This window comes from Dreissena polymorpha, chromosome 7 (assembly GCF_020536995.1).
Source record: "Dreissena polymorpha isolate Duluth1 chromosome 7, UMN_Dpol_1.0, whole genome shotgun sequence".
NCBI lineage: Eukaryota > Metazoa > Mollusca > Bivalvia > Myida > Dreissenidae > Dreissena > Dreissena polymorpha.
The window spans coordinates 21,215,355-21,243,187 of NC_068361.1; the positions used below are offsets into that span (position 1 = coordinate 21,215,355).

General features: G+C 33.2%; 1 protein-coding gene across 1 annotated transcript; it reads right to left on the reverse strand.

Moving 5' to 3' along the window:
• Positions 1-16,420: 16,420 nt before the first annotated feature.
• Positions 16,421-25,616, reverse strand: LOC127839522 (uncharacterized). Its single transcript, XM_052367912.1, has 2 exons — positions 25,572-25,616; positions 16,421-18,287 (listed from the first exon to the last, which is right to left on the reverse strand). Exons 1-2 carry the CDS (start codon positions 25,614-25,616, stop codon positions 17,805-17,807), a joined length of 528 nt encoding a protein of 175 aa, XP_052223872.1. The 3' UTR covers positions 16,421-17,804.
• Between the last annotated feature and the right edge of the window lie 2,217 nt (positions 25,617-27,833).

Here is a 27,833-nt window from a genome sequence, read left to right on the forward strand (position 1 = left end):
TAATGCTCATAGCTACCATGTGTTTAAGTTTCAAGGTTCTAGTGCTTATGGTGTAAGAGATAGTGGCTAGGACAGACGGACAGACTGATGGTGGAGATAACCACAATGAACCTGTTAACAGCCAACTAACGCTGCCAACAAAGCACAAGCTTTACGTGTCAGTATGTGGCACTATCTATACAAACTGCATAAGAAATAACAAGACGCTGAGGGTTTGAGGGACACCAAACCTGATTATGAGTCTCCCACACCTTAAGCATCTTAACCCTTTGCATGCTGGGAAATTTGTCGTCTGCTAAAATGTCGTCTGCTGAATTTCTAAAATTAGCATTTTCTTCGATTTTATTTCAAAGAATACTATCAGAATAGCAAACAGTTTGGATCCTGATGAGACGCCACGTTCTGTGGCGTCTCATCTGGATCCAAACTGTTTTCAAAGGCCTTTAAAATTCGGTTCCCGCACTGAAAGGGTTAAATATACTTATTTGCTTGTGTACATGTACCTGATAATAAATTATTATTATTACCTGTTTTGGCATCAACAAGCTTTATCAATTTGCCCTCAAATTTTGCACATAAACGCTACACGATCAACCAATATGCCTTTTCATTTCAAGTTGGAAAGCAATTTAGCCCTTATTCGGCCATAATAGGGTGGAGGATCGATTTAAAATACAACTGTTCCAGATACAAAAATATTAATTCATTTATTTAATGCACTTATTTTCTTCTCTTTTGCTACGAAATGACCAGTCATATTTTGCACTAGCAGATGATATTTCTTTTTTTACATATGAAAGGTAAAAAGAAATTCAAGCAGCATTTTATAATATAAATTTAAAAATGCACTAAATCATGCACTTAAAAACAATATCATTGTGATTCTGTTATTTATAATCATATTAATAATGCCTCATTTTTCTCCATTTTATGGTTTACTATCTATTTTTCCCAATTTTATAGTTTATCTTGCTTATTTTCTGAATTCAAAAGGCACTGGCTTAAAAAAACTGTCTATGCATGTAACTGTATATTGAAATCTCATTATGAGTGATTATAAATGCATGATAAAATTCTAACATGTTATGTTATAGATAAATCTATATTGTTTGTATTTTTCCTAAACATTATTAGCCACCGTTGTGGTCAAACATATTTTTTTGTTTTATTAATGACGTTGTTTCACAGATTACTGTAACAGAGCTGCAGATTAGGTGCGCATTTGTGTAAATACCCAATGTAAAATTGCCGATTACGCATAGAAAAATAAAACCATGCGTTCCGAAACCCAATTGAAATTGTCGATTAAGCATATCATATTTTTCCTTTGCATAACGAGTAAATCTGTCCCGGAAATATACCCTGGTCCGAAATACCCGGATTCTTTCCGCTTTGTCCAAGCGCTTTCAGTATACGTGTTATTGTTGTGAAAATGTAGATGTTAATGTTATACTTGTTATGTACAAACTGACTTAAAATAAAATTTGTATTTGTATATTTGTATACCATGTGCTCAAGTGTTTTCAAATTCAGAATGACATTTCCCGGTATTTTAGAATATTCTGGCTTGTTTTGTTAACAAATTGTAGTGTAAATACAAACTCAAAGTAAATATTTAAAACTACCCGATTCACACTGAAATCAGTTTTATAATCCACCAGACGTATGTTGTTAATCACAAATAACAGATTTCAGAAAACAAAGGTAATGTTTACAATATCAGCAAAAGATGTCAAGGATGATCCGACAGTATCCAAATTAAAACTAGTCTTGGACAAAGCGACAATGGCTTCAAAATTGTGAATTTCAGACTGATGAGAGTTATTTTCATCTATTGTTAGACGCATTTGAAACGTTTAAACCTTAAAATATTCCTTGATGCAGTAATTTATATTCATTCACCAATATATGTAGAAATGTATCCAAGAAAATGAGTATTCTTTGATTTATAGCGTGACATAAATATGTTACGACTCTGGTTGACTTTCGATACAGAGTTGGCTTCAGAGTACAGGTATGTCAATACCATATAAATTGTACGCTGAAGTTTCTTTAGCTAATATTTTTCTAATGTTGACAGACCATTGACATTGCTGGGGTTTGTTGATTTAAAGACTTATTATCATCACGGGCAGAAAAACATTATAGACATTAAACAGCGCGTCATTAAGAAGACAACAGCTGCACAACTGTATGGTAAAAGGTAAATATGTATCTTAATAATTATGTTGACAACTAGCTTACGTAGCAACGTCCGAAAATATGAAATATCCGACATGTATTTCAATATTTAAAATTCAAGATATAATGACGACGGAACTGTTTTACTTTAAGGAAAAAACGGTAAAACTATGTTGAAAATGAAACACAACAAACTAAATACTTATCTGTTACGGCTAAACGACTAATTATCCCAATATAACACTGTCATTGAATCGCACATTTCAATTATAATTATTCCCCTTGAAAGTTAATGCATATTGATATAACGAATTCATCAAACGTTATCAAACATTAGTAATTTGAATTGCATCGGATTCGCACAATATTATGTGGATGTAAATCCGATCCGGTTGTTTTTTATGTGTCAAGCTCATTTTGTCAGTGACTGAGTGAGATATAATAAATTTCTTCCGTAGTAAAATCTACTGTAAAGTACACAATGATACTTACGTAATTCTGTCGTATCCGTCTGAATAAACATCCGCTGCACAAAATATAGACATTTGTATTAATGATAATTAAACACAATCATATTTTCTGTGTTTATTGAATTAATAACACTGAGTTTCTTTGTCGCGTTACAAGATGGCGGATGTCTAACGCTGTTTGTGAAGTGACGTCACAATGTTTATCTGTGCGCGTGCCCTTTCCCATAAAAGTATTTAAACACAAAATACTCGAAAACTTGATTTTTCCCAGGTATAACGCCTACGCCAACAGGTAGATCGCATTCTTGTCCATATACATGTCAAATTTCAGCAAACGTGTTCGGCCAGTTTTCAAGGCGCCCAAATCGCGACTATATGCACCAACTTAACGAAACTTAGCCCCCTTTATCATTCGTTCGAATGAACGTCATCAATGATGACGTCCAATACATCACTCATTCCATATAAAACTTGCATATTGTGAATATGGAGGTAAATAGGAATGTTCATACATGCATTGGGGATTGGCATGAGCGCATTATTCAACGCAATCTCGACTACATTCGTAGAGACAATGTGACCGACCTTAACGGAAATTGTGTATGAATTACGCGGGATAATATCCACCTCTCTTCCTCTCTTTTGAAATGCTTCCTACAAAAGAACAATAAGCACGCTTAAGGCGTCTTTTGGAATTGTGATTGTATTGTTTTCCCCAATATCAAACACAGCTAGCCATTCGCCATTGTCGTAAAGTGATTAGGCATTGTAGATATAATTTTAGTCATGTTGCTTTTAATACTACTTCTCAGGTTAGTTGTGGCTATTTGCAATATTCATTTACTCGTTTAAAACACATGTTTACGCCTATTTGTTCTCATTATAATGCACAAAGTTTTACCTAAAGAAACTAGTTTCTTGGCCTGAACATGATTAAAATGATAATCCAAACAAAGGTAGTCAATATATGGAATCATGTTACAATGCAGCTCTCTTAAAATGTACTAGTGTATAAACTTTCTTTAGTTTTTTGGTGACTATTAATAATGAAACAAACGAAGGCAATTTTGTTTTACATGGATACATGTAATTTCATCACTTTCTGTAATGTCTCGGAAAATCATACACAAGTGCCAACATAAATCACTTTTATATCAAATAGGATTAAGAATTATATATTATATATATATTATAAGTATTATATATATATTATCTCCATGACATTTTGACGTTGTAATATATTGTATTATGCCCTGATGAGCTATGCGAAACGCGTTGGCTAAATCAATATATATTTAAAATCCCAGACACGTGTTTTTACTTGTATTATATATATATATATATATATATATATATATATATATTGTTTGTGTTTAATAACTTGAGGTGTTTCCTTGCATATTTCATTCGATAACGTCAATGTGTGTCAAGTGGTTTTCTAAATTAGTTTAATATAATAAACTAGTTTTGTTTGTGATATTTAAGACACAGTGCCGCTCATATTGATTTCCAGTTCATGCAGCTTTAAATGACAAAAATGTCTCAGATGGGATGCATATAAAGTTGTTTCACTTGATTATAATACACAAACAATCTTTTTAGTTTTTTCGATGTTTTACTGAAATATACCTGCATTTAATGATAAATCGTTTCAAACATTGATAGTTTTATTTGAAATGAAATGGTATATGACAAGCTAAAACTGTCTGTATGCCTTAACGTTACCATTCGTTAAGAACATTTATTTCTGCAACACACATGTAAAAGTATTGTTTTAAAACTGTCTTTTGGATTGGCAAATTTCTGTAATTCAAATGTGATTGTGAAATTGTTATCAACACCAATTTACATGTCTTTTATCGATTCATTGATCATGAATATGTAAATGCTATTATATGATTGAGGCACGGGTAATACAGATGTTAATTCAAAGTTCATCAATGTTTGTGGCTTATAATAATTTGTTTCGTTCCATCATTTCAATATATGATGCTTTTGCCGATTCAAATTTCCTAATTGTGTATTATTACGTTATTGTAACATGGCAGTCAAAACTTATAGATTATAAGCACAGTTTTATGTTTATATGCTCTATATAACATGATTCTTAATAAGATTCAAAGAATCATTACTAAATAAAAGTATGCATAGACGTAAACAGGAACACATTTAATTCATCAGAAACAAAATCGGTATGAAGAGCTGGAATAAATACAGGCAACATTAAATCAACCGTTTCCTTTTAATAACAAAACACATGACATAATATTTTTGAAGATGGATTAAAGACTCAGTTGTTATGTGGCAACTAGCATTTTATATTATAACATTTATAAAGCCAGAATTTATATTTTCATAACTTAAAGATGCATACTGCTCTTATGAATTTTCAAACAACGCCTTAATGTAGTGATATTTTTCTCATAATCGACACCTGTCGTCCTTAAGTTTATGAGATGTCGCCTTTTCAACCGGAACTAGATCCCACAACGGTTTCCAAAAACACGTTCTTCTTCTCCTTTCTTCGTCCGTGTAATATGAACAATCTTCTGGGTGTAGCTAAACTAATTGTGGATACAATTCAATTAGTAGCTCTTTTGCTCGTGCCATCTCAACTCCTTGTAGTCTGGTGCTATAGAGATCAATAAGTTTTTTAACGAGTTATAAGCGCTCGCCTCTTTCAGATTGGTAACTGTTTTGCTGTAAAAGGTGCGCTCTGTCCTAATCTGCGTCGTTTCCAGTGAAAACGTAAACAAACGCGCGCAGCAACTGTGTTGACAGAAGTGGAATAACGGCTAGCAATGTAAGAAACATGTTATATGAATGAGCACGATTCAAGTACATGGATGATCCTGTTTGCCACACGTTTGATCAGATGTAAATACAGCAACGTTGTGAAAAAATGAAATACAAATAAAATAAATAGTAAAAGAACACGCAAAAATATAGCTACAACGTGCATATGTTAAACGTCTATATAATTTGTTTGGTAGTCGGAAAATGCGGCTTCAATGTAATGTAGCAAAATTCTCCTAACATGTATGTAAAAAGATGAAGAAAACGTCTAAAAATGTGTTGTGTTCGTTCAAAAACATTTGAGCATTGTGTTAAGTAAAATTGCTAAACAAAATGTGTATTCGACATGTTTTTCATGATATTATACAGAAAGCATTCACACATATAAACCGCTCTATTTAGAAAAATGTTAACTGAACTAAATAAATAAGTCATCAACAAGAGGCATGATTAATACATTAAATTGTAGGAAATTCGTGAAGTTTTCGCCCTTAAACACTTGTTTAAATGTATTCAATGCCATCCATTAAAACTTTTCGTTTGCTTTTCTGTAGACGATTTAAACAAAATCATTTGAGCAAGTTGTATATTTAATACGGACCTTCATATCTGTTATTGACAATTGATAAATGTGAAGTTTCGTTTCAGATGGCGAAACCTTGCATCCGTTAAGCATTTGTAGAATCCGTTTCATGTCATTATAAATGACGTACGTTAGAACTGAATTAAATGGGTGGTACGTTTATTTACGTTACTGTACTACAATAATAATAATAATAACAATAATAATAATAATAATAATAATAATAATAATAATCCATTCGACCCGAAAAAGAGAAATAAGGCTCGCTAAAGGTCACCCTATTTTCTATTTCTATGTCTCACTGGATAAACTTTCTCCATCTCGGCACCAACCATGTATTCTCTATATATCCACTGGTCTAATAAAAAAAGCTTATTACTTTATGCAAAAACAATACTGATCACATAACTTAAACCAAACACTTTGATATGACAAAACACAAATTTTCTTCTTGATATAATAACAACTGTTGTTAATACATTAAGCTTTCTGGTGAATTTATATTTTTAAAGACTAAATTGTTGTTTATTTCTCGTAGTAAACAACCCTTAAATGCTTTTAGTTTACATGCATTTAAATAAATAAATGATATTTATATTTATGCTGACGAAATTAAGATTCTAAGTATGTAATAAATTTCGGAAAAGTAAGGTAATCCGGACCAAAAGCAAATGAACATATCGATTTACAAGACAGGCTGCTTGTATACATTTGCCCTAACTTAGTTAGCTGCCATGACTTGTTTGTATCTTTTATGCAACTATTATGGACGTGCGTTTAAGAACAACGCAATTTTCGACATTAATTGTATTGTTATTTCGAACCACGTCGTCAGGTTGTTTACATAAAAAATAGATATTGCAAATATGATGATTTACGGAAATCGATATTTAAATTCCACAAGTAATGAATCAATCAACAAGGCTTGTTGACGAAGTATTTAAATACGCATATGTGCACCTTTTGAGAAACTTAAACAAACCTGTAAGCAGTTGACCAAAGTGATTAACATGATACTTAAATTTAGTAAAAAAAGACCAAAAGAGCCTTAATGTCGTTACAGGTCCCGTTTTACATCACTAACGTGAACAGCCGTTTTGAAAATCTTGATACAAACAAATACTAAAATAAATAAACGAAACTTGTAATTAAAAAACAATCTTTCAATCTCTTTACATGTCACACACGCAACATTATATCACAGTGATACTGTTTTTTTATAGGTTCAAGTTCGAATAACACTTGTTTTATACAAAATATTAAAATAGATTCATTCTTAACGATACTGATCTTGTGTAATTATATACATACAAACATGATGCGCACACAATTTTCTCTCTTTATTTCAAATGCCATCGACATGCCCCTTTCGTATGATCATTCAGACGATAACTATTAGGGCGCTTTATTCAAGTTCAACTAAATGAAGCTAAATTAATAACGCCAACGGTATGGCCACATGGGTTATCAAGGATTCAACGATTCTTGAAGGCGTCGTGACAAATTTTAATTTAAAATGCACTTTTTCCAAGGTTAAGAATAGTAAAACGTTTTACTTGCAGCCAATAATGTCATGTCTTAATCGCGTTCGTTTATTGGATTACTAATTTACAATTTAGCATGTATACTTAAATTTCCCTAAAATAATTTAATTTGTGGAAGAGTACACAAACTGTGTTAAATATCATTTTCGCCATCTACCATCTTTGAAGAACAAATTAGCTGTTTTTTAATCGAATTCGTTGATAGGAGCGAACCGTGCAAATAATTACTCTCCTACTATTTTTTCTAGAGTTGCGTTGTTATAATATTAAAGAAAACATGTAAAAGATTGTTTTTTTGAATATGTAATATTGTTTTTTTTCCACGACATATTACACAATACACACAACCAACAACATCAATCGAAAAGCTAAATGTCAGGATTCGGTTCAGTAAATCATGAAGATGTATGGTATTGTACAAATAAAAACAATAACGACACCATAAATGAAAGCATTTCTTTCACAATGCAAAACATTCATCGATTAATTGACCGTCTCTGAGCCATGGTATTATATTTGTGCATGAACGCATGCTGAATTGTCTGCGTGAGTTTTTTATGTTTTGTATTGGTTTTCATAATCAAAAGCTTGACCATTTCAGGTACTTATGTTTGTTTCTTTGACGGGCATGGTACCAGTTTGAATTAAAATTAATGTGTAAATCGTGTACATATATACAACGCTCATCGCATGCAAACGTATGGAGCGTGTGTGCACTATGTATCGCACTAGTAATAATGCGTTCATTTGTGGGAATTGATATTTGAGTTTTGACTCACGTGGTTATTCAGCGAATGCGATGTCTGTTAATCAAGCCAATGGGGACAATCAAAACATCATTTGGTTCAATTAGCTATGACGTAAAGTCGCCTATTACTAACTCATCATTAAGAATTCCTAATCTAAAAATTGGCAATATCTGTCAAATATATAATGTTAAGTGGATTTAGAATCTATTTGCTGTACTAAGTGTGTTGGCAGAAATAGGACGTAGACCTTTAAATAAATATGATCAGACGGCAAATCCACCAACCATCATTATAAGTACCTTCCATTTGACGATTTCCCTATTGAAACTTGTTCAGCTTTTTGAAAGGACTAGGAATTAGGTCAGTTATGACCTACAACTCATACTGGAATCCAAACAGGGCTTCTATGTTATTATTTTGCAACGTATACGCTGTGTAGTTTTGACAAGAACAATCTGATGATTTGAGATAACAGAAATTAAACTGAGTACATACGTTACGCAATGATGGCGAGGATATGTGTTTAGCTGTTTTTAGCAATAAGATGCGTTTACTTAGTCATTCTTCTTCATCAAATTAAATACATTGATATTGCATTTAAGAAATATTGAATTTAACAAATAATAAAACAATAAACACAAATGTTTATGGACTTGAAAACAAGTATAGATATGTGTGTAAGCAAAACGTGTATTGATATAACATTTAAAAAAATAAGACAAATGAATTATCTTAAATGGTCCTGTAGATTATGGATGGCATAAGTATACGCCTGGCATTTCACATTCAAATACAATAACGGTCGTCGATAATCTGTATGGGCAAATGTGTGCTCTATGTTAAAATCAAATCATAATTTATATATATAATTCGTTTGACTTTGAACCCATGTTTGTTATCAAATATAATTGGTTAACGAATCGCAAAATATCACTATATCTCATTACATGTAATTGTTCCAGTTAAACATTTACTAATATGATTTATAAGACATTGCAGCGTCTTTTTGAATGCACATACATGAGTTGTTGAAGCCAAATCAAACCTTTATCAATATGTGTATTATTGAGTTAAGCGTTTTGTGTTCATTATTTTAATATTTGCGTCATTAAAACAAAAAAAAAACATGGGCAGTTTTACTAAACTAAATGCTTCTGTTGGATTGATCGACTCTGGACAAATGTCTCTTTGCGTATTATATAGTTATACAATATGTATCAACTGATTCAATGCTAATCAAATGACGTTACTTGATACTGGTTGATTTGGTAATTGAATTAAAGCGTTTCTTTGTACTTCTTTAGAAACCCACTTATTTTCTTTAGAACAAGCTTTTGTATTTATATACATATACATATCTGAGAAGCATTAAACTATCACTGCCATAGTATATTAGCACGTTCATAACCATCTTAGAAATATTAAACAACTGAACATATGACCTTATGATAACGACACTTTTTGAAAATTAAGTGATCATATTGTGGACGTTAATATAAATATAAATACACGTCTTTTGAGATTATAATAAATGTATTATAATGGTGTTATGTAATGTTAATAAAACTTGAATATAGTGAATTGTTTACTGTACAGTTGGCACGCAAAATTAGATACAGTCGACCTTTTTCACGCTTATCATATAATAATACTAATTGTATAATAAATTTAGCATTCAGACAAATACACGCATATGTCAGAGAAACAATATCACTATCAAACAATACGCCTGAATAGTTTGTTTTGAAACTTCTAATAAAAATAATCATTTGTTTAAACTGAAATCGTATACATCAGTTCGACATATATCATATAATGTCGTAGAGACTAATTAGAAACTGTTCATTAGTATGTAGTACCATAGGTTATTACGTGTACACATACACATAGGCGTTCGACGAAATTAATTTGAGAAAAAGTAGGGAACATATTTAAACATCAGCTACCTTTTTATATTGACAAGATAATAATTCAAACAATATTTATGTTATTAAATTCAAAAAGTGTATTATAATATGACTACATCCATGTTTATATTTAATTATATATTTTGATGCTGATAATTGGCATTTAAGAATCTATACATTTATAATAACACTTGTATATAATTGTCATTTGAGGCACCATGACTTATTGTTACCTGTGTATTATATTGAGAATCTTGAAATCTTGAATATCAATTCTAATTTTCAACATCAATTGCAATTTTAAACCGAGAACTGATATAGCATCACCGCTACATAAACGTACGAATCGTTTACTAATATAGAGCATTTATTGTAAATATTATGAAAATGACGTTGTAAAATACACAATAATACTTTAAGTTTCATCAAATGTTGTTGAAACTTAATTATCAAACATACATTGAATGGTTCATTGTTGAGCTCTCGTGTTGTTGTTTTATGTTTTGGTATCGCCAGATGTTCAATGATTAATCGTACGGAAAACCTTGATTTAAGTCAGCATGTCTAACATCAATATGGACGGTGCTTAATATTTGAAAACAAACCACATTTGCTAAGTTAGAAAATCGTTCGTCATACTAACATATTACATTAATTATTGTAGATTACTCTTAGTAGGATTCGTTTTATAATTCGCATACAGTCATTTATTGGAATCAATCGACTCCTGAAAGATTGCATTAATGTTTTATTTTTTTATCATAACGATAAAGGATGATGTTTTTTCTTGTATTTACATCATTGCAGGTTTGTTTAATTTGATGAGATCGTTTGGGTGCATTCAAAACTATTGAGTGAAATAACTAAACAACTGCAATGTAATCGAATGTATCCTTTTGTACTTTTTTTGTAATTTAAATAACGAGTCCACGTGCCATAAAACAGTGACTACGCTCTTTACAACCACAACTACTTATATTTGACCATTCCTAAACAACGACCACCATGATACTTTTAAAACGTTATTATGTTTGTTTTGTTATGCTAATAAATCCCAATTTTAGTTCCCTAGTTTCTTTAAATTCCATTGAATATCTCTTACATTGACATAGCTATAGTATAATAGGCAAAAATTGTTTGAGGAAAAAATGCCATGCATTGAAACACATATTTTATAAATATTAATCTGTTGCAGGCGAGGAAGTTTGTCGAGCTCAATCATTTGCGTAATATAATGAACTGAACTCAACGTATTATTATTAGTTTATGTTTCTTAAGATCGACGAAAATTTCAATATTTTTTGTTGTTTTGTTATAAAACATATTAGCTGCATTGTTTTGCGTTGTGTAATAACTTATATCGTTTCTGTTTTACCATAAACGCAGAGCCAATCATACCAAACAAACAAAATAGGCTGTAACTGCCTTTGAAATGTCCATTAAAACACACATTTGTAGCTAAAACCGTTTGACTACCCCGCCGATCCTCATAAATAGCACTGAATTAATCATTGACACACACCTGTAAATAATTAAAAAAAACTCTGTGTGTTATTCGTGAAAAACAAAATGAAATATAAATGAAAATCGATGTCTTTTATATATAATTACTAAATTAGTTAAAGTGGCAGATTTTGGCATATATTGAAATTTGTCAGTAAATGCTTTATATTGATAAATGTAAACATTTAATCTAAAAAGCTGCAGTTAAAAACAAGAATAAAATTAAAGATAGAAAAATGAAATCCTCATCTGGGCTCGAACCGCCGACTCATGGAGCAAGCGTCTAACACTTAGAGCAATCGGCCATCTATGCTCATATATTTATTAATGTATTGTATACTTTATATAATGAATCTTCGTATTGTCACAAAATATAAAGACAACAACAGAACTCTCCAAATAATTCGATCGTTTCGTGTTGCAACGCTTTATAATTTAACGGTTTTTAAATCGTCAAAAGATGCATATGATAACTATTTTAGAGGATGGTAAATGTTCGGTATTACTGTTTCCTTACAAATATCATAACGTCAACGAACAATTGGAAATCTAAATCATTGTTTTTATTTTGTCAAATTATCAAAATGTGAAAATGCACATTTAAGATGCTAAAGAGCAATTAAACAACGTGTCATGATGAGATGAAGCAAAATCACATTGACATAAAATAAAAATGTGTTTAAAATGACCCTTGAGAGTATGTATTTTGCAATATAACGTTACAAGCTGGGGAAAAATTATCAAACCTTGTCGAAACGTTCGATACGTCTTTCTTTTATATTTTGCCTACCCCGATCCCGTCATTCGACGCATGGTTTTAACATTTGTTTACTGTATTGAAGCACCATTAAAACACACACGATTTATCAATAAAACTGGCGCTCCATTTGCAAAGATAGCATGAATATGATATCTCAATCCGCTCTTTATTTAAGTAAGTGACCAAGTGTGTGCATAGCTATCAAAGGACAAGGCATGAAGCACAATATATCCAAACATATTTAAAAGTATATTAAACTATATTTAATTATGCAAACTCGCAATTTATTTACTCATACTATTATTACTATGTGAAGATAACATTTTTTACTTTTGTTTTACTTTGCCGCTAATTTATTGATATCGGTCAAGGCCAGAGTAAACTTTTACCATACCAATTATAGTACTTACATACGCAGCAGGATGCACACTGAGCCGGAAATAATCGTTAAGATTTGATTGTTTGAAATGTGAATGCTTAACAAATACACGAATAGTATTAAACAATCAACTCAAACGTGCATATTGAGAATTACTATTGACGATATACTCATTATTTTTATTCTTTCCGGTGTTTTTTTGAGAAAAAAATCAGTGAAATAAAACTGATATTTCACTGTTTTCAACAGTGAAAAATATCAGTGAAACTTATCAATATTTTTCACTGTTTTACTGTGAAATGACGTTATTTTTTTCGACGAAATGACGTCATAAATCCAGCGAAGTTGTCGAATTAAACTCTTTGACAATAAAAATAAACGGTGTTGTTGGATTCGATGGAATATCGATTTTAATGCACTCGTGATCATCACTCGTGAAATAAAATCGATATTCCATCGAATCCAACAAATATCTTCTATATCATTTTAATATGAAATATTAGATTTTGTAAAAATTTTACATGTTTTATGCTGAACAAAAAACATTTTTTATTTTTATCATGATGAAAATTCAAGCTTGTATTTTATGGTATTATTTCTATAATATATCGTTTGCATACATGTATTTTGTTAGTAGTTGTTATATGCAGGCTTAACCCGCTTTACCCGCTTACAGGAATATATAAATAAAGTTGCTAAGTATACGAAATTGAGATATAAGAGATGACGCAAAACGGAACGATGATTGATTTCCGTGATATTAATATTAGCCCATTTCCAACGCAATCATAAAAACTCCCGAACTCACAGGGCGACATACCTCTACCGACATAGCGTTTAGATTCCGCCGGCAATATCCTCCTCTTCCTCTCTTCTGAGAAGCTTTCTACAACGTGACAGTAAGCACGCTTAAGGTGGCTTTTGAATTTGTGATTGTGTTTTTTTCCCAATATCAAATATAACGAGCCAATCGACATAGCTTTGAAGTGATTGGAAAGTATATTTCAACAAATTGCCGTCAGTTAGGTTTCTTTAAAAAATACATCTCAGGTTAATAATGAAATCAACGAAGGTAAACAAGCTTTACGTCGTTCATTTGTTACAATTTGATGCTCTTTGTCGTGCCTGGAAAATTATAAACCAGTGACAAAGGATAATACTATTGAAATCAATAGTGTTTTATAAGTTGAGTTATATCGGTTTACAATGTATATTTTGTTCGATATTTACATGCGTGTGTGATGTCACTGTTTGTCAAGTGTTTAGCTAAGTAAGTTAATTTAGTACCAAGTAGTGTTGTGTCTGAGATTTAAGACACTGTGCAGCTAAGAACTATTAACTCAAGTTAAAGAACCCTTGAACCGTTATTTCATACAAAAATGCCACAGATAAGACAGATGTGATGCACACAATATTGTTTCACTTCATATACTTCAAAACAACTGTCATTTGGTATGTGCAACTGTAATAGTGTCATTTGGTATGTGCAACTGTAATAGTGTCATTTGGTATGTGCAACTGTAATAGTGTCATTTGGTATGTGCAACTGTAATAGTGTCATTTGGTATGTGCAACTGTAATAGTGTCATTTGGTATGTGCAACTGTTATAGTGTCATTTGGTATGTGCAACTGTAATAGTGTCATTTGGTATGTGCAACTGTAATAGTGTCATTTGGTATGTGCAACTGTAATAGTGTCATTTGGTATGTGCAACTGTAATAGTGTCATTTGGTATGTGCAACTGTAATAGTGTCATTTGGTATGTGCAACTGTAATAGTGTCATTTGGTATGTGCAACTGTAATAGTGTCATTTGGTATGTGCAACTGTAATAGTGTCATTTGGTATGTGCAACTGTTATAGTGTCATTTGGTATGTGCAACTGTAATAGTGTCATTTGGTATGTGCAACTGTAATAGTGCCATTTGGTATGTGCAACTGTAATAGTGTCATTTGGTATGTGCAACTGTAATAGTGCCATTTGGTATGTGCAACTGTAATAGTGTCATTTGGTATGTGCAACTGTAATAGTGTCATTTGGTATGTGCAACTGTAATAGTGTCATTTGGTATGTGCAACTGTAATAGTGTCATTTGGTATGTGCAACTGTAATAGTGTCATTTGGTATGTGCAACTGTAATAGGGAAATCGACCTACACGTAAAGATCAATCGCTACCATTATTGATTAAATTATTGGTAATGAAAAAACACACACGAAACGATAAATAAAAATTTCGTTTGGTTAAATATAAACAAAACTAGGGATGTGTTTAAAAATGCAGACTGAGTTTCGCTTGTTTTACATCGATAGATTATTGAACTTTAAAATAAGACCAGTTGAACTTGCTACATTTTCAGGTGAAGTAACAACATCCAAGTGTCATTCTTAGAACCAGTCAAATATTGCACATTGTTGACATAGTTTTTGGTTGAATTTATTTTACTGGATTCAATCCTTGTGATAATCGTTATTTGAAAGAAGGGAACAGCGCGACCGTAGTCATCTTTTGTCAATACAATAGTCGGAAATCAGACGTAAAAAGCGGTAGTTTTAACGATTGAATCACTTGTCATGTTTAAAAAAGCACAAAGCTTTCTCCAATTAATTGAACGTTTAAGCCTGTTTTAAAAGAACAGTTTTTTTAATTGTTATTTCATTGTATTTAGAATTGTTAAACAACGTGACCGCCTCATAATAATAAATATAAACTTTGTACAAGGAATTTTCTATTGTTTGGTTAAAGACGAACAAGGTCCGGTAAAAACTGGTGAGGGCCGGTAAGTGTTAAAGTTATCAGACCTCACGTGCTGTAAGATTATTTTGACATTCGCATAATATATGCCAAGCTAACACGCTCGGTATGATCAAACACTTAACTGTCTCCTGCTACATACAAAGCAAAATGTGTATATGAATTGTGTTAATAAAAGTGTAGTTTTTGGACATAGTATATGTTCTTTACGACTCACATTCAACCTGTAAAGTGTATACTATAGTAAATACAATTTATATTGTATAAAAACATTTCAATGTAATACGGCTAAAATAACGTCCATGATTTTGATATGAAAATAACACATATCTGTATTCGACACATACATTACACTTAAACAGTCCTTCTTTTCATACTATCTTGTTAAATTACAGAAAGGGAACATACTTTGAAAAACTAAAATTGACACCAAGTTATTATTACTTTTTGTATGCGGCAGGCCTCCTCTACGTATTTTCATGGAATGGTTATTTCATCAGTTTGTGGGTTGTTTTAATGGAATCACAAGTTACTCTGGCCGATAATCCGCGACTTCTTTTTTGTCCAAGATAAGTGCGTGCAATTTTCACAAAAGTGTGTTAATATTTTTTTTAAATAAGTCTGTAAAATAAACAATAACATGTATTGCAGAGACTATATTAAAGTAAAAGCATCACGGTTTCCATACTTGTCTGGGTGCGGTTATAGGGTGTGTGGTTACGAAGTCGGACTTCAATCGGTAATTAACACAAAAGTTCAACGGCACATGAAAATCATAGTAACGCTAACATATGTAGGATATACCATTTACTTTATTTTATTAGTAACAAAAACATATGATGGTTGCAAGTTATTTTCAGAAGTTTTCGCTTGTCGCCTCTGAATCTCATGATTCACCTATGCGTATACATAATAAGTTGTATGAAACTTTTTGTGAATTGATGTTGTAAAGATGTTTATATTTTGACGTATATTTTAAACTTCCTTTTTCATTGCCACATATCTGTAATTCGAATATGTGAACGCAATAAACTGGTGATCAACACCTTCAAATGTCTCATGCAATTCATTTATGGAACAATAAAGATGTATACACAATGTTTATCATTGTATGTTGACTAATAATTTCTGTCGATGTATTATTTAAAGGTATGATGCGTTCGATGATACAAAATATCTTCATATGTATTATTACTATATTTCACCAAAATATGGATACGTACAAACAAGGAAGTAAACAGAAATACGCAATATGCCATATTCTTTTTTAAAATATATAGTAAGTACGTATTTTAATATACAAGACGAGTCTTAAAACGGTTGAAAGATGCATAATTAAAGTTTATATAGAAGTAAACATTAAAATATGTAACTTAACAGAAACAAAATTGGTGTCAAAACGGTCATATACTGGCAACATTTCCGTTTAATAACAAAACACATTGTATAAGACTATTAAAGGTATCTTTTCGCGGTTTGGTAATTCGACAATATTGAAAAAAGTTGTTTCAGATTCGCAAATTTTCGTTTTAGCTATGATATTTGTGAGGAAACAGTATTACTGAACTTTTATCATAGTACCATATAGCCTCTATATGTATCTTTTGACGATTTGAAAACCTAAAAATTATAAAGCGTTGCAACGCGAAACGATTAAATAGTTTGGAGAGTTCTGTTGTTGTCGTTTAAATTTACGAAACTAAGAAGATTGCTTATATAAGGTATAAAATACTTAAACTGTGTATACCCGGCGGAATAGCCGAGAGGGCTAAGGCGTTTTTACTTCAGACTTACTCCAGGACTCCGGGTGTCATTGGTTCGAGCCCTGGTACCGGCTACTTTTGTTTTCCTTTTTTAATTTTATTCTTGATTATTTATTGGAGCTTTTAAGATCCAATGTTTACATTTATCAATATAAAGCATTTAATGACAAACATCAAAATACGCCAAAATCTGTGAAAAGGCCCGTTTAAATTTATAATACGACCTTACAAAATACTATATAAACAAAACTACTATAATTACTGTAAGAAGTAATCTGTGGAATTGAAGAATGTGTCGTTCTGTGGCAATTATCATGTTATATTGTAACAGTTATAAAGCATGATATTATATGTGCATTATTAACCGATGCATTCCATTCGTATGCATTCATAAACAACGTCTGAAGATAGTATTCTATTTGCCATAACGGAACATTTGTCGACCGTTAGTCGATGATGTGTCGCTGTCTGCACCGGAACTAGATCCCCCATATCCCAACGGTTGCCAAAACACTTTCCTCTTCTCCTGTCTATGTCCGATAACGTCTTGCTTCGATGAAAAATCTTCTGGATAAGGCATAACTAATTTTGGATAAAACTCATTCAGTAGTTCTCTTTCTCGTGCCATCTCCTCTCCTTGTAGTCTGTTGATATAGCGAGCAATCAGTGTGTTTAAAGAGTTATAAGCGCCCGCCTCTCTCAGGCGAGATTGGTAACTGTTTTCTGGTAAAAAGTCCGCTCTGTCCTTATCTGCGTCGTTTCCAGTGAAAACGTCAAATGCGCAAGCGCACAACAACTGTGTGGTCAGAAGTGGAATAACGGCTATAAGTGTGAGAGACATGCTGTATGATTGACAGGGCACGATTCCAGTACAGGGATGAGTTTGGTGTCTCAGTTGTTACACGTATGATCCGATGAAAATACAACGGCGTTATGGACAACTGAAATACAAATAGAAATAATATTTAAACTACATAATCAAATCCTATACTTTTACCAGCTGAAACTTGTCAAATTGAAGATCATACATATTTGGTGATTTTTTTTATAAAGTGGATGAATTATATTGAACTAACATTGTAAGATATAAATTATTATATATTGAAACACAAATGGTTTCTCTTTCGTTTATGTGTGTAGAAAGTGTGGCTCCAAAGTAATGTAGCTGAATGCTCCATTCTAGAATTGGGTTGTGTGTGATGGCATTGCATTTGATAAAAAAGAGACCCACCTCTACATTTCTTAGTTAGTTACATACACGTTTCAGTAGTGTTTTAATAAACATTTCTAAATATAATGATGTATTAGACTTAACGAATGCATTTTGTTTAAGTTTCTTTGATTATACTAAATAAGACGAATACCGTAAATATAAACTTTTGCTAAAGAATAATGTGGAATACATTAAGAACAAGACCATACATATGAAGGACAATTTATAAATCCACAATTAGGAAATGCGTCATTCATCACCCTAAATGAATGGATATAATAAACGCCATCAAGTTAATCTAATGTATCCCACCTTTTACGATTGAAACGTAATGATTAATGTTATGTTTCACAAGAACTGTTTGTCTTAACACCCTTCATGTACATTCAATTGAAATATAGTTTATTTTCAAATGACTAACCATTGTATCCATTAAAAGGTAGTTTCTTTCCAAATGACTCAACATTGTATCCATCAGGCATTAACATTGTTGGAATCTTTTACATTATTGCTTAACTCAATGATATACTTTGGAACGGAATTAGACAGCGAAACTTTTGGTTAGAGGGCATGCATTCCCTGCATAGTTTTCATTTTGAAAGATTCGTTAAGTATATACAAGCTATTAAATAATTTTAACACGTTTTTGCTTGTTAATATAGCATTGGTTGCGAAACGTTCAACCTAGTAACACGGCTCGTACTTTTGCTTAAAACAATAATTGTGATGAATAAAATGTTAACGTCCTGTTCCTTCGGGGGACATAGACTGTGGGATAATCACCAAAATATCGTGCAGACCTGTTCGTACAACATGGTGCACATTGATTTGACAATAAAACACACGCGAACAAATAAGTTTGATTAGCTAGCGAACGATACATAATACATATACTGTGCTTAGAAATCAAATCATTATGCCTTGTGACAAATGTAATGAAAAGTTGACAAGTCCTTGCAACATGTCATTGTATATGTAATTAATGTAATTACTGTAATACGTTTAAGTTATAATCGCGAACTTCATCGTTAGATTTGAATTCAAACAACGGCGATCGATGATTTAATTCTTTTAAGAAAGCCGTACAAAACAAATAATACGAAAACATCGAATGCGTTGATACTTTTTGTCTAATGTAATACCATATCTCCATATCTAAGATGTAAAGACATCTTGCAAATTACGTGTGGCATCGGTTTCGTATTCGTGAAACATAGAACATAAATTGGCATATTTGTTTTGGGTCACAATGTCAGCATGGTCACTTTACTTAAACAATTAACCCGCATGATTAAAAAGTAAACATACTTTTCTAGAAACACACACACTCGGCGATTGTGTTATCTTAAGCTTTTGTACACTATACATTTTAATTATTGTATACATCATCATCATTATCATCATTCTCGTCATCGTCATCATAAAAGGTTAAAAAAGGTTAAAGGTGCGGTTAATAGTCTGCTTCGACAACGTGTGCATCTTCAGCCGACTTCGACATTAACCCCCCGATCACTGGGATTTAAGTCGTCCGTTTAAATATGGCGCCGAAAGCAGCCACTGCACATTGACTTATTTCCCACACAGGTACCGATTTGTACACCTGGGTGGAGAGGAGCAAGCGTGGGATTATTTTTTTGCTCAGAAAAATCCAGTGCCCCAAGCGGGATTCGAACCAGGGACCTTCCGATCCCTAGACCAGCATCCTACCACTATATCACTGTCCCCATCATCATCGCCATCGTCGTCGTCCCCTACGTCGTAGGCGTCGGCGTCGTCGTCGTCATAATTCACCGCATTTAAATATACTTGAGTGACAGTTATAGCATAATTGGATAAAACTATGTATGAGATCAGAGTACATTTTAAAACACTCATTTTCACTTAATAGTTAATGTATGCTAATAACCGTTTGCAAGTACAACACTGAACAAACACTTTAAAATGACAAAATGATAGATTGAATGACCGCCTTAAAATTGCAAATACTAATGCATTTGGGACGAACTAAGTGTAAGGGCGCGCCAAAGCCGGCAGTTCACGCAGAAATTAACCAAAAACAAAATACCGTGTAAGCGATTTATTTATGTTACTGACTTGCAGTTTGATAAAGTCAGGCTGAAAAAAGACATACCGATCTTAACATGGTTATGTATTCTTTGCAAAACTCAATGGTATATGGTTATGTAATAACAACATACTGTGTTTTGTTTTCAATAAACTTGCAAATGAAAAAACAGTTCAATTAAAATAGAAAATGTCTGTTGACAAAATTAAGATGATGAGTGTTTTGTGAATTTCGAAAAGGTAAAATAACTTATATGATCTGGACAGACTAAATTGAACAAAACAAATTTATTGACAAGCACTTCAATAATGTAAAGCCCTTGTACATGTAGCAACTTTGATTCCTTGAAGGCGCTTATTTTCAGCTTTTACTCAACTGTTTTGAAATTGTTTACTAGAAAAATAATTCGTTTCTCATCAGACAAATCGCATAGAGCAATTTTGATTGTTGATGCAAATTCAAAAACAAATACATCACAAAACAATAATTTATTTAAAATACTCTTGTTGCCGAAATTAAGGTAATGAGTTTATATCAAACTATAGAAACTACATCTGTACCGTAAGCAATGGAACAAAATGAATGGCATTAAAATGATCAAATCAAGATAAATGCTCTTTACATAAACCACTTGTATTTCGTAATGCATTTCGTTTAACGGACTTGCATCACGTAAGTACCCAGACGTTATAGAAATCTGTACACTAAAAGCCACTCAAAGAAAAAACACAAATGCATGATTTGAGAGCAACTGTTCCATTGTTTTATTCGTAGAAAAGATACTCTGAGTATTAGCGATTATTGAAGCAAACCCTTAAAAGGAAGAAACCATTTAGATTTGATTAATATCTCTTTCTCATTATTACATTTCGACTTTTGATTTGGTAAAATATCGCATGCTCTATAAGCCCCTGCAACAAACCATTCCCCAAGGCAAAACATGTAAAATCAAAACTGCCAGATATTCGTAAAGGCAAATACGTTATGTGTGCAATTCGCTCAGTTGTTACTCTGTAAAATATGTATGATGTATTCACCCTTAAATTTGCACTTTGCGTGCGTTTCATGACGATCAAATTTAATATCTGGAAACAGTTTCATAGTATACGTGGCAATACAGTCAAAGGGATTTAAATGAAAAATCATGTCTATAAAGTCATCAACAGTTGTAGTGTTGGAGTATATGTTTAACGCTGCGATGTTAAAAAAAGGCCGAACATATGAAACTACGCTCACTCGCAAAACGCCTCTCTGTAGTAAAGTTATGTCGCATCACATCGAATATGTATACTTGTAAAATGCTCTTTAATTCAATCAAACATAACCCCAGCTGCTTTGATCGTGTGTTTAAGGATTGTGTGCTCGAATATCCAACAGTACGCTGGCTGGACGCGCAGAAACAATAAATCAAATATTGGGCTAAGACGGGCACACTCATTACGCGATAGTCAAGAAGCAACAATCATGCCATCACTTAAACGTCCAATATAGTATACAATGCAGTTGCAATTTATAATTAACAATTTAGTTTAAGACAAACAGCATTCACTGTGATGCAAAATTATTAATATCGAATTGTAAAGATTATCATAAGAAAATATTGAATGAGTTTGTATCGATTTCTTTGAAAAAAATACGACAATGTAATTTGAATCTTGCGTGTTTAAATATATGCTATCTTAAATTAAAATGAACGTTTGGTTTGTATATTGATAATGACATCGGTTAATTATATGCAAAGCCGATATTAATCTGGTACATACGGTATGCTTGGAGAAGTATACTTAAATTGTATAAAGATGTATACGTTTCCTTACATGCATCAAGGAAAAAACGTGAAGTCCAACGGATGGTTGACTTTTGTAAGAAGCATTTATGTTTTTAAACGTATGATAAACTTCGAACAAATCAGTTTTGCTACTTAATACATTCAATGACATTTTGTTGTGGATAAATTCGACTATATGTGGCAAATCCTTTTTATGAATCGAAACGTGCGCGGATTCAGTGAGCACTATTTCCTGCTACATCAAACAATCGAAGCGCTGTATGCGCTTAAGGCCTGGGGCTAGGTTTAGTGTGACGTAAAATGCATTTAGGATGTTTTGTCCGAATTTCTCCCTTTGTCCGAATTGATACGGATTGACCCTAGCGGTTGAATGCAGAAGCTCAGAGACTGCAAGAAAAGGCAATAGTTGTGTATATACTACAGTGTACATAGACGGTGAAGGACAACACGATACTAGTTGTGGGAACAATAACCTTTTGTTCAACTCTACAAATCTTGTAGAGGTTCGTCTACATAGGCGGTGAAGATATACAACAACAACATGGCCGCAAAAAACTGTTCTTGTTGGCGTCAAATAAATCACTTTCCATAGCCTAAAATAGCTTTCTATCACATACTTAACAGATCAGGAAAACACTCATACTTCCTTTGTAATGTGTATACAAAAGAAAATCCACTTAAGCCCAAGTCTCACTTTTGCCGGTAGAGCTCTGGTCTATCCCGGTTTGCTAACGCCGGTCGACCGGCGAGGACCGGGCTGATTCGTAGAAATTTTTAAACGAAGGCACACTATTTCCCGGTGCCGCCCCGGTTGAAGCCGGTCAACAGCCCGGCAGAGTCCCGGTCAACCCGGACTGGCTACGGTTTATCCCGATTAAGCCCCGGCAGAGACCCGGTTGTCGCCGGTAGTGCCCCGTCGAAAGCCGGCAGCGTCCCGGCATAACCCCTGTTGTCGCCGGTAGTGCCCCGGTTGAGCCCCGGTGAAATCCGGCAGCGTCCCGGCAGAGCCGCGGTATACCGTAACACCGCCGGCTCTCACCGTGTCTATACCGGCATCACACCCCGCCAGAGCTACGGCAACGCCCCGGTTTCACCCCGGTCGTCACCGGTAATGCCCCGGCGGAGTCACGGTGAATGCCGGTGGCGTTCCGGCAGATCCGCCGGTTTTCTTATAAACCGTAGCTATACCGGGACTCTAACGGCATTCACCGGGGTGTTGCCGTAGCTCTGCCGGGGTCTGTATGGGCCCCGGTGGAGCTAAGGTGCCATCCCGGTTGTTCCCGGTGCCGTCTCGGTTGTTCTCGGTGCCGCGCCGGTCGTTGCCGGTCCTTCTCGGTGATTCCCGGTTCATCCCGGAGGTATTACACTTTTTAATACTTTCCCGGTGGAGGTCCGGTTTCCTCGGTTCATCCGAGTCGTCCCAAATGGAGCCCCGGTTCATCCCGGTAGAGTCCCGGTTCATCCCGGTAGATCCCGGATCACGCACCGAGGCTCCGCCGGCATCATAGTGAGACTGGGCGTTAACCCTGATAAAGAACGGTGTACAGATTGTGTACGTTGTCTCACGTAGAACTTTTCGCGCTCGATTTGCGCTCGATTTGCGCGCTCGATATGCGCAGTGAAATTTCATATCCGGTAACTTTGTATATTTTCGAGAATGATCATGAATAACTGTTTGTTGTTTTTTTTTTTCGTTTTTTTTCTTAATGTCTCGTTAACGCAAAATAAAATAACAATATCTTAAAATGTGTTTATAAATACCAAATGTAATGTCTTAAAAAATGTATCAGAAAAAAAAGTATTCTTATTTTCTCCCTCACTTCGTTCGTCCGAAAATAAATTAATTATTTGCTTACTTGAAAACAAATGGCAACAAACATTGCAACAAACACCAAATGTAGAAAGCGATCCGCTTTTATCGAATAAACAAAGAAGAAACTAAAGTATGTAAATCACGTTAGCCAAACATGAAAAACAATACAAATGATCAAATCCCTTAACTGTTTTGATATTGTTTATTTTTTAATATCTACACTAAAATGAACATTCTACTTTCCTGCTGAGCAACGACTGCTCCACAGTCGATGTATTGCTGAAATTCCCCGACAAAACTTCTTGATTTTCCGACATTTTTCGAACACAATATCAAACTTAAAACAAATATATTGAACCACAACGTGCGTTGTCTCCTGTAAGCGGACCTCGAATGACGTTATACTCGCCAAAACTCACGAAATTCTCGTGCATAAGTAAACAAGCATGTTTATTGATCGGTGACGAAAAGAATAGCATTTACTGTCTCAGTAGACACTCGTATCTTTTCGACATAGACCGTCAAGTGAGGAACTATTCTCGCATGAATATGCAAACAATAATAAAAATAATGTCGTAGCCAATGCTTAGCAATTTTGCTTCAATAATATTTGTTTACACGTTTTATGACACTGTCATGTTATATAGTGATGTTCTGTATATACAAGGCGGGTTATTGAGATCTGCGAAGAACTTCTTTGATTGCGCATGAATGACCGCCAAGTGGTAAATCGGACTTTTGGGAATTCATTCATTCGTGTGTTCTGTCTCAGGAATTTGTATAATTACTATGGTCTTAGGGCTTCGCCCCAGGCCAAAAAACACAGTATTCAGAATTAAAATTAACCTTTTTGCTCAATTAAGTTAAAGATCGTGCCATACATGTCATTAAGATTCCATGAAGCATATGATAAAACGTTACGTAAAGTTCACTGCTTAAGTTTGGTAAAACTGTGTGCATTCATGCATTTTTAATGATCTCAATCGGTTTCGTTCATCGGATTCATCATGTACTAATAAGCGAGAACGTTTACGCCCGTATATCAATTAAAAACACATAATTAACTTCGTGTATTAGATTATGAGCCAGCTAGTTTACTAACAGAATGCATACTTCACTGTTAATATGTTTTCAATAAAACTGATAAATTGTAAAACCAATCTGCTGACTATTGTCCTGGATCGTCATCATTATATGTTTTAATCAGAAATATAATACGTACTCTTTACTCCGTCCAATAACTGTCAACTTTATGTTACAGTAAACAATCTAACCAACCATAGTCTGATGTCAACAATCAACGATTATATAATCTGATATTAACATTATGTTTATATTTTGAAACATTATTGTTTTCATTGTTCGTCTTAAAGCGATTATAACATCAGTATGTATGCTTTTAATGGGTTTGTTTATAAGCCATGTGTGTGTTGTGGCGATTCGATAATATGTCTCGATATAAATACTGTATAAGCTATCTATATTTGCGTGTTATTAATATTCCATGATTTTAAATCTAAGTTTGGAATATTTTTATTTGTATGGGTGTTATTCAATTAGGGTAATGTATTAATTAGGGTAACGTAGTAAGCGTGCGAATCAAAACGTGCTACAAAGTCGTAAACAAATCTCTGATCTATCGCTAGTGTTCGTAATGGTAATTATTTATTTGATCTGTGGGAATAGGAATGTGTACATTTGACACTAGTAGTTTTCCAGCCAATGAGTTCTCTTTAAATCTAGCTATTATCGACACTCCAAAATGTGCCTGATACAATGATTTATGAAGCATCGTGCCCGATCACTGATACATCATTCCCCGTTCTTGAAATTGCCAATATTTGCATGCCATTTTTTGTGTTAACTTGTACCAGGATGCTGTTTTGTTAACATGATTAATTAGTGTTATAGGCTACATATGAACGTATCGCAATCTGAAAATGTATTGACATTTCAATGGCCATTAGCCGATGTTCCATGTATGTTTATTGTGGTCGTTTTTGGTCATTATGTTGTGTTTTTTAATTGTATTTTGGGAGCACGTGATATAGTGTTTTCCTGATATGTTTCTCAAATAACTTTGCTTCGGAGTATCGTTAGTAACGAATAAACATTACATAAAATGGATCACTGTTTAAACTAATTAAACACAGGGTTTCCTGGTTTACTCGGCAACGTATTATTTTTTAGTTTGTGCCATGACTATGTCTTTGAGATCATTTGCAATTAATCTAATCCGAATTTCATTTATCAATTTCTGGCGCTGATCGCAATAGCATGATATCTTTTATTTATTTTACATTGTATTTGCCTAGTCTGTGAAGAAATCAATGTTTGCTCGTAATTTCGAAAACGGTCAACAATTTGCCGTATGCGTGTATAGGAATATTTGTTTGACCGAGCATTATTGAAAAATGGTGTAAAATCACTTATATATGTTTGATACACACTTATTAAAAAGCAATAGAAATATTCACTCGGATTTGGGATTATGGAACAGACATTGGACTCAAGAGCATTTATGTGTATTTTGCATGACAAACAATACCAGCTGTTGTTAGTACTCTTGGTAATAATATAAAGACTGTCAAACTAGACGGTTTGTTTCATGTTATTCTCATTGATATACAACATTTTTCAATTATCATTGATATGAAAACAGTATATACAATATTAATATTATTACCTGTCAGTTTCGTGTGATTGGCTTTATCAAAAGTTTGTTTGTTACACATGACAAGGCTAAGAAACCCAGTTTCAATGGCAGATGACAGTAGCATTAGGCATATGCTTTATTGATTTATCGATTTATTGAAGTTTGACACATTAATACAGCGTCACTAGTCTTTGTGGATCAACATGTACTCTATTAAACAATTGAATGCTTAAACAATACAGAATGTGTGTTAGCTCATGTCGGTTCACGGACAAAATGTCGCATAGATTTACAGAATGACATTATGACTGGTGACTTTATGTTGCTCAACTGTATTATTTTATAGTGTGAAATGATAAGACGTGTAGGCATTCAGTAAATATTTTGTATAACGTTAAGCCAGAAATTAATATTTGGTCGAAACTGGTATAAATACATTTGCCTCTTTTAAAAATTAAATTAGTATATTACGTCAAATGTTATAAAGTATAGATAAAAATATATTCTGTAATAATGCGTGTATAAACACAAATATAAAATAGTACAAGTTTAACACTAGTAACTAACCGAAAATGCAGATTTAACAGAAAAAAAACATCATCGTTTGTTAACGTTGTAATTCAAAATATAAACTCTTACACATGTATGTTGTATATGCAAATCGATAATGATTGAATATAAAAGTGAGGGTCAGTGTCTATTTAAGGTTTCATGTCAATAAATAGCCTGTCGAAAATAAAATAAAATCTTGTTTGACTGAGTCTGTGTCAATAAATACATAATCATCTGTTATTTTATTTTGTAAATAAGTTCTCAGAACCCTGACGTATTGACCTTAATATTATACACACTAACACACATATTTATGAAAAACTAAATAGTGTAAGTAATTGTTTGTGGATATTATA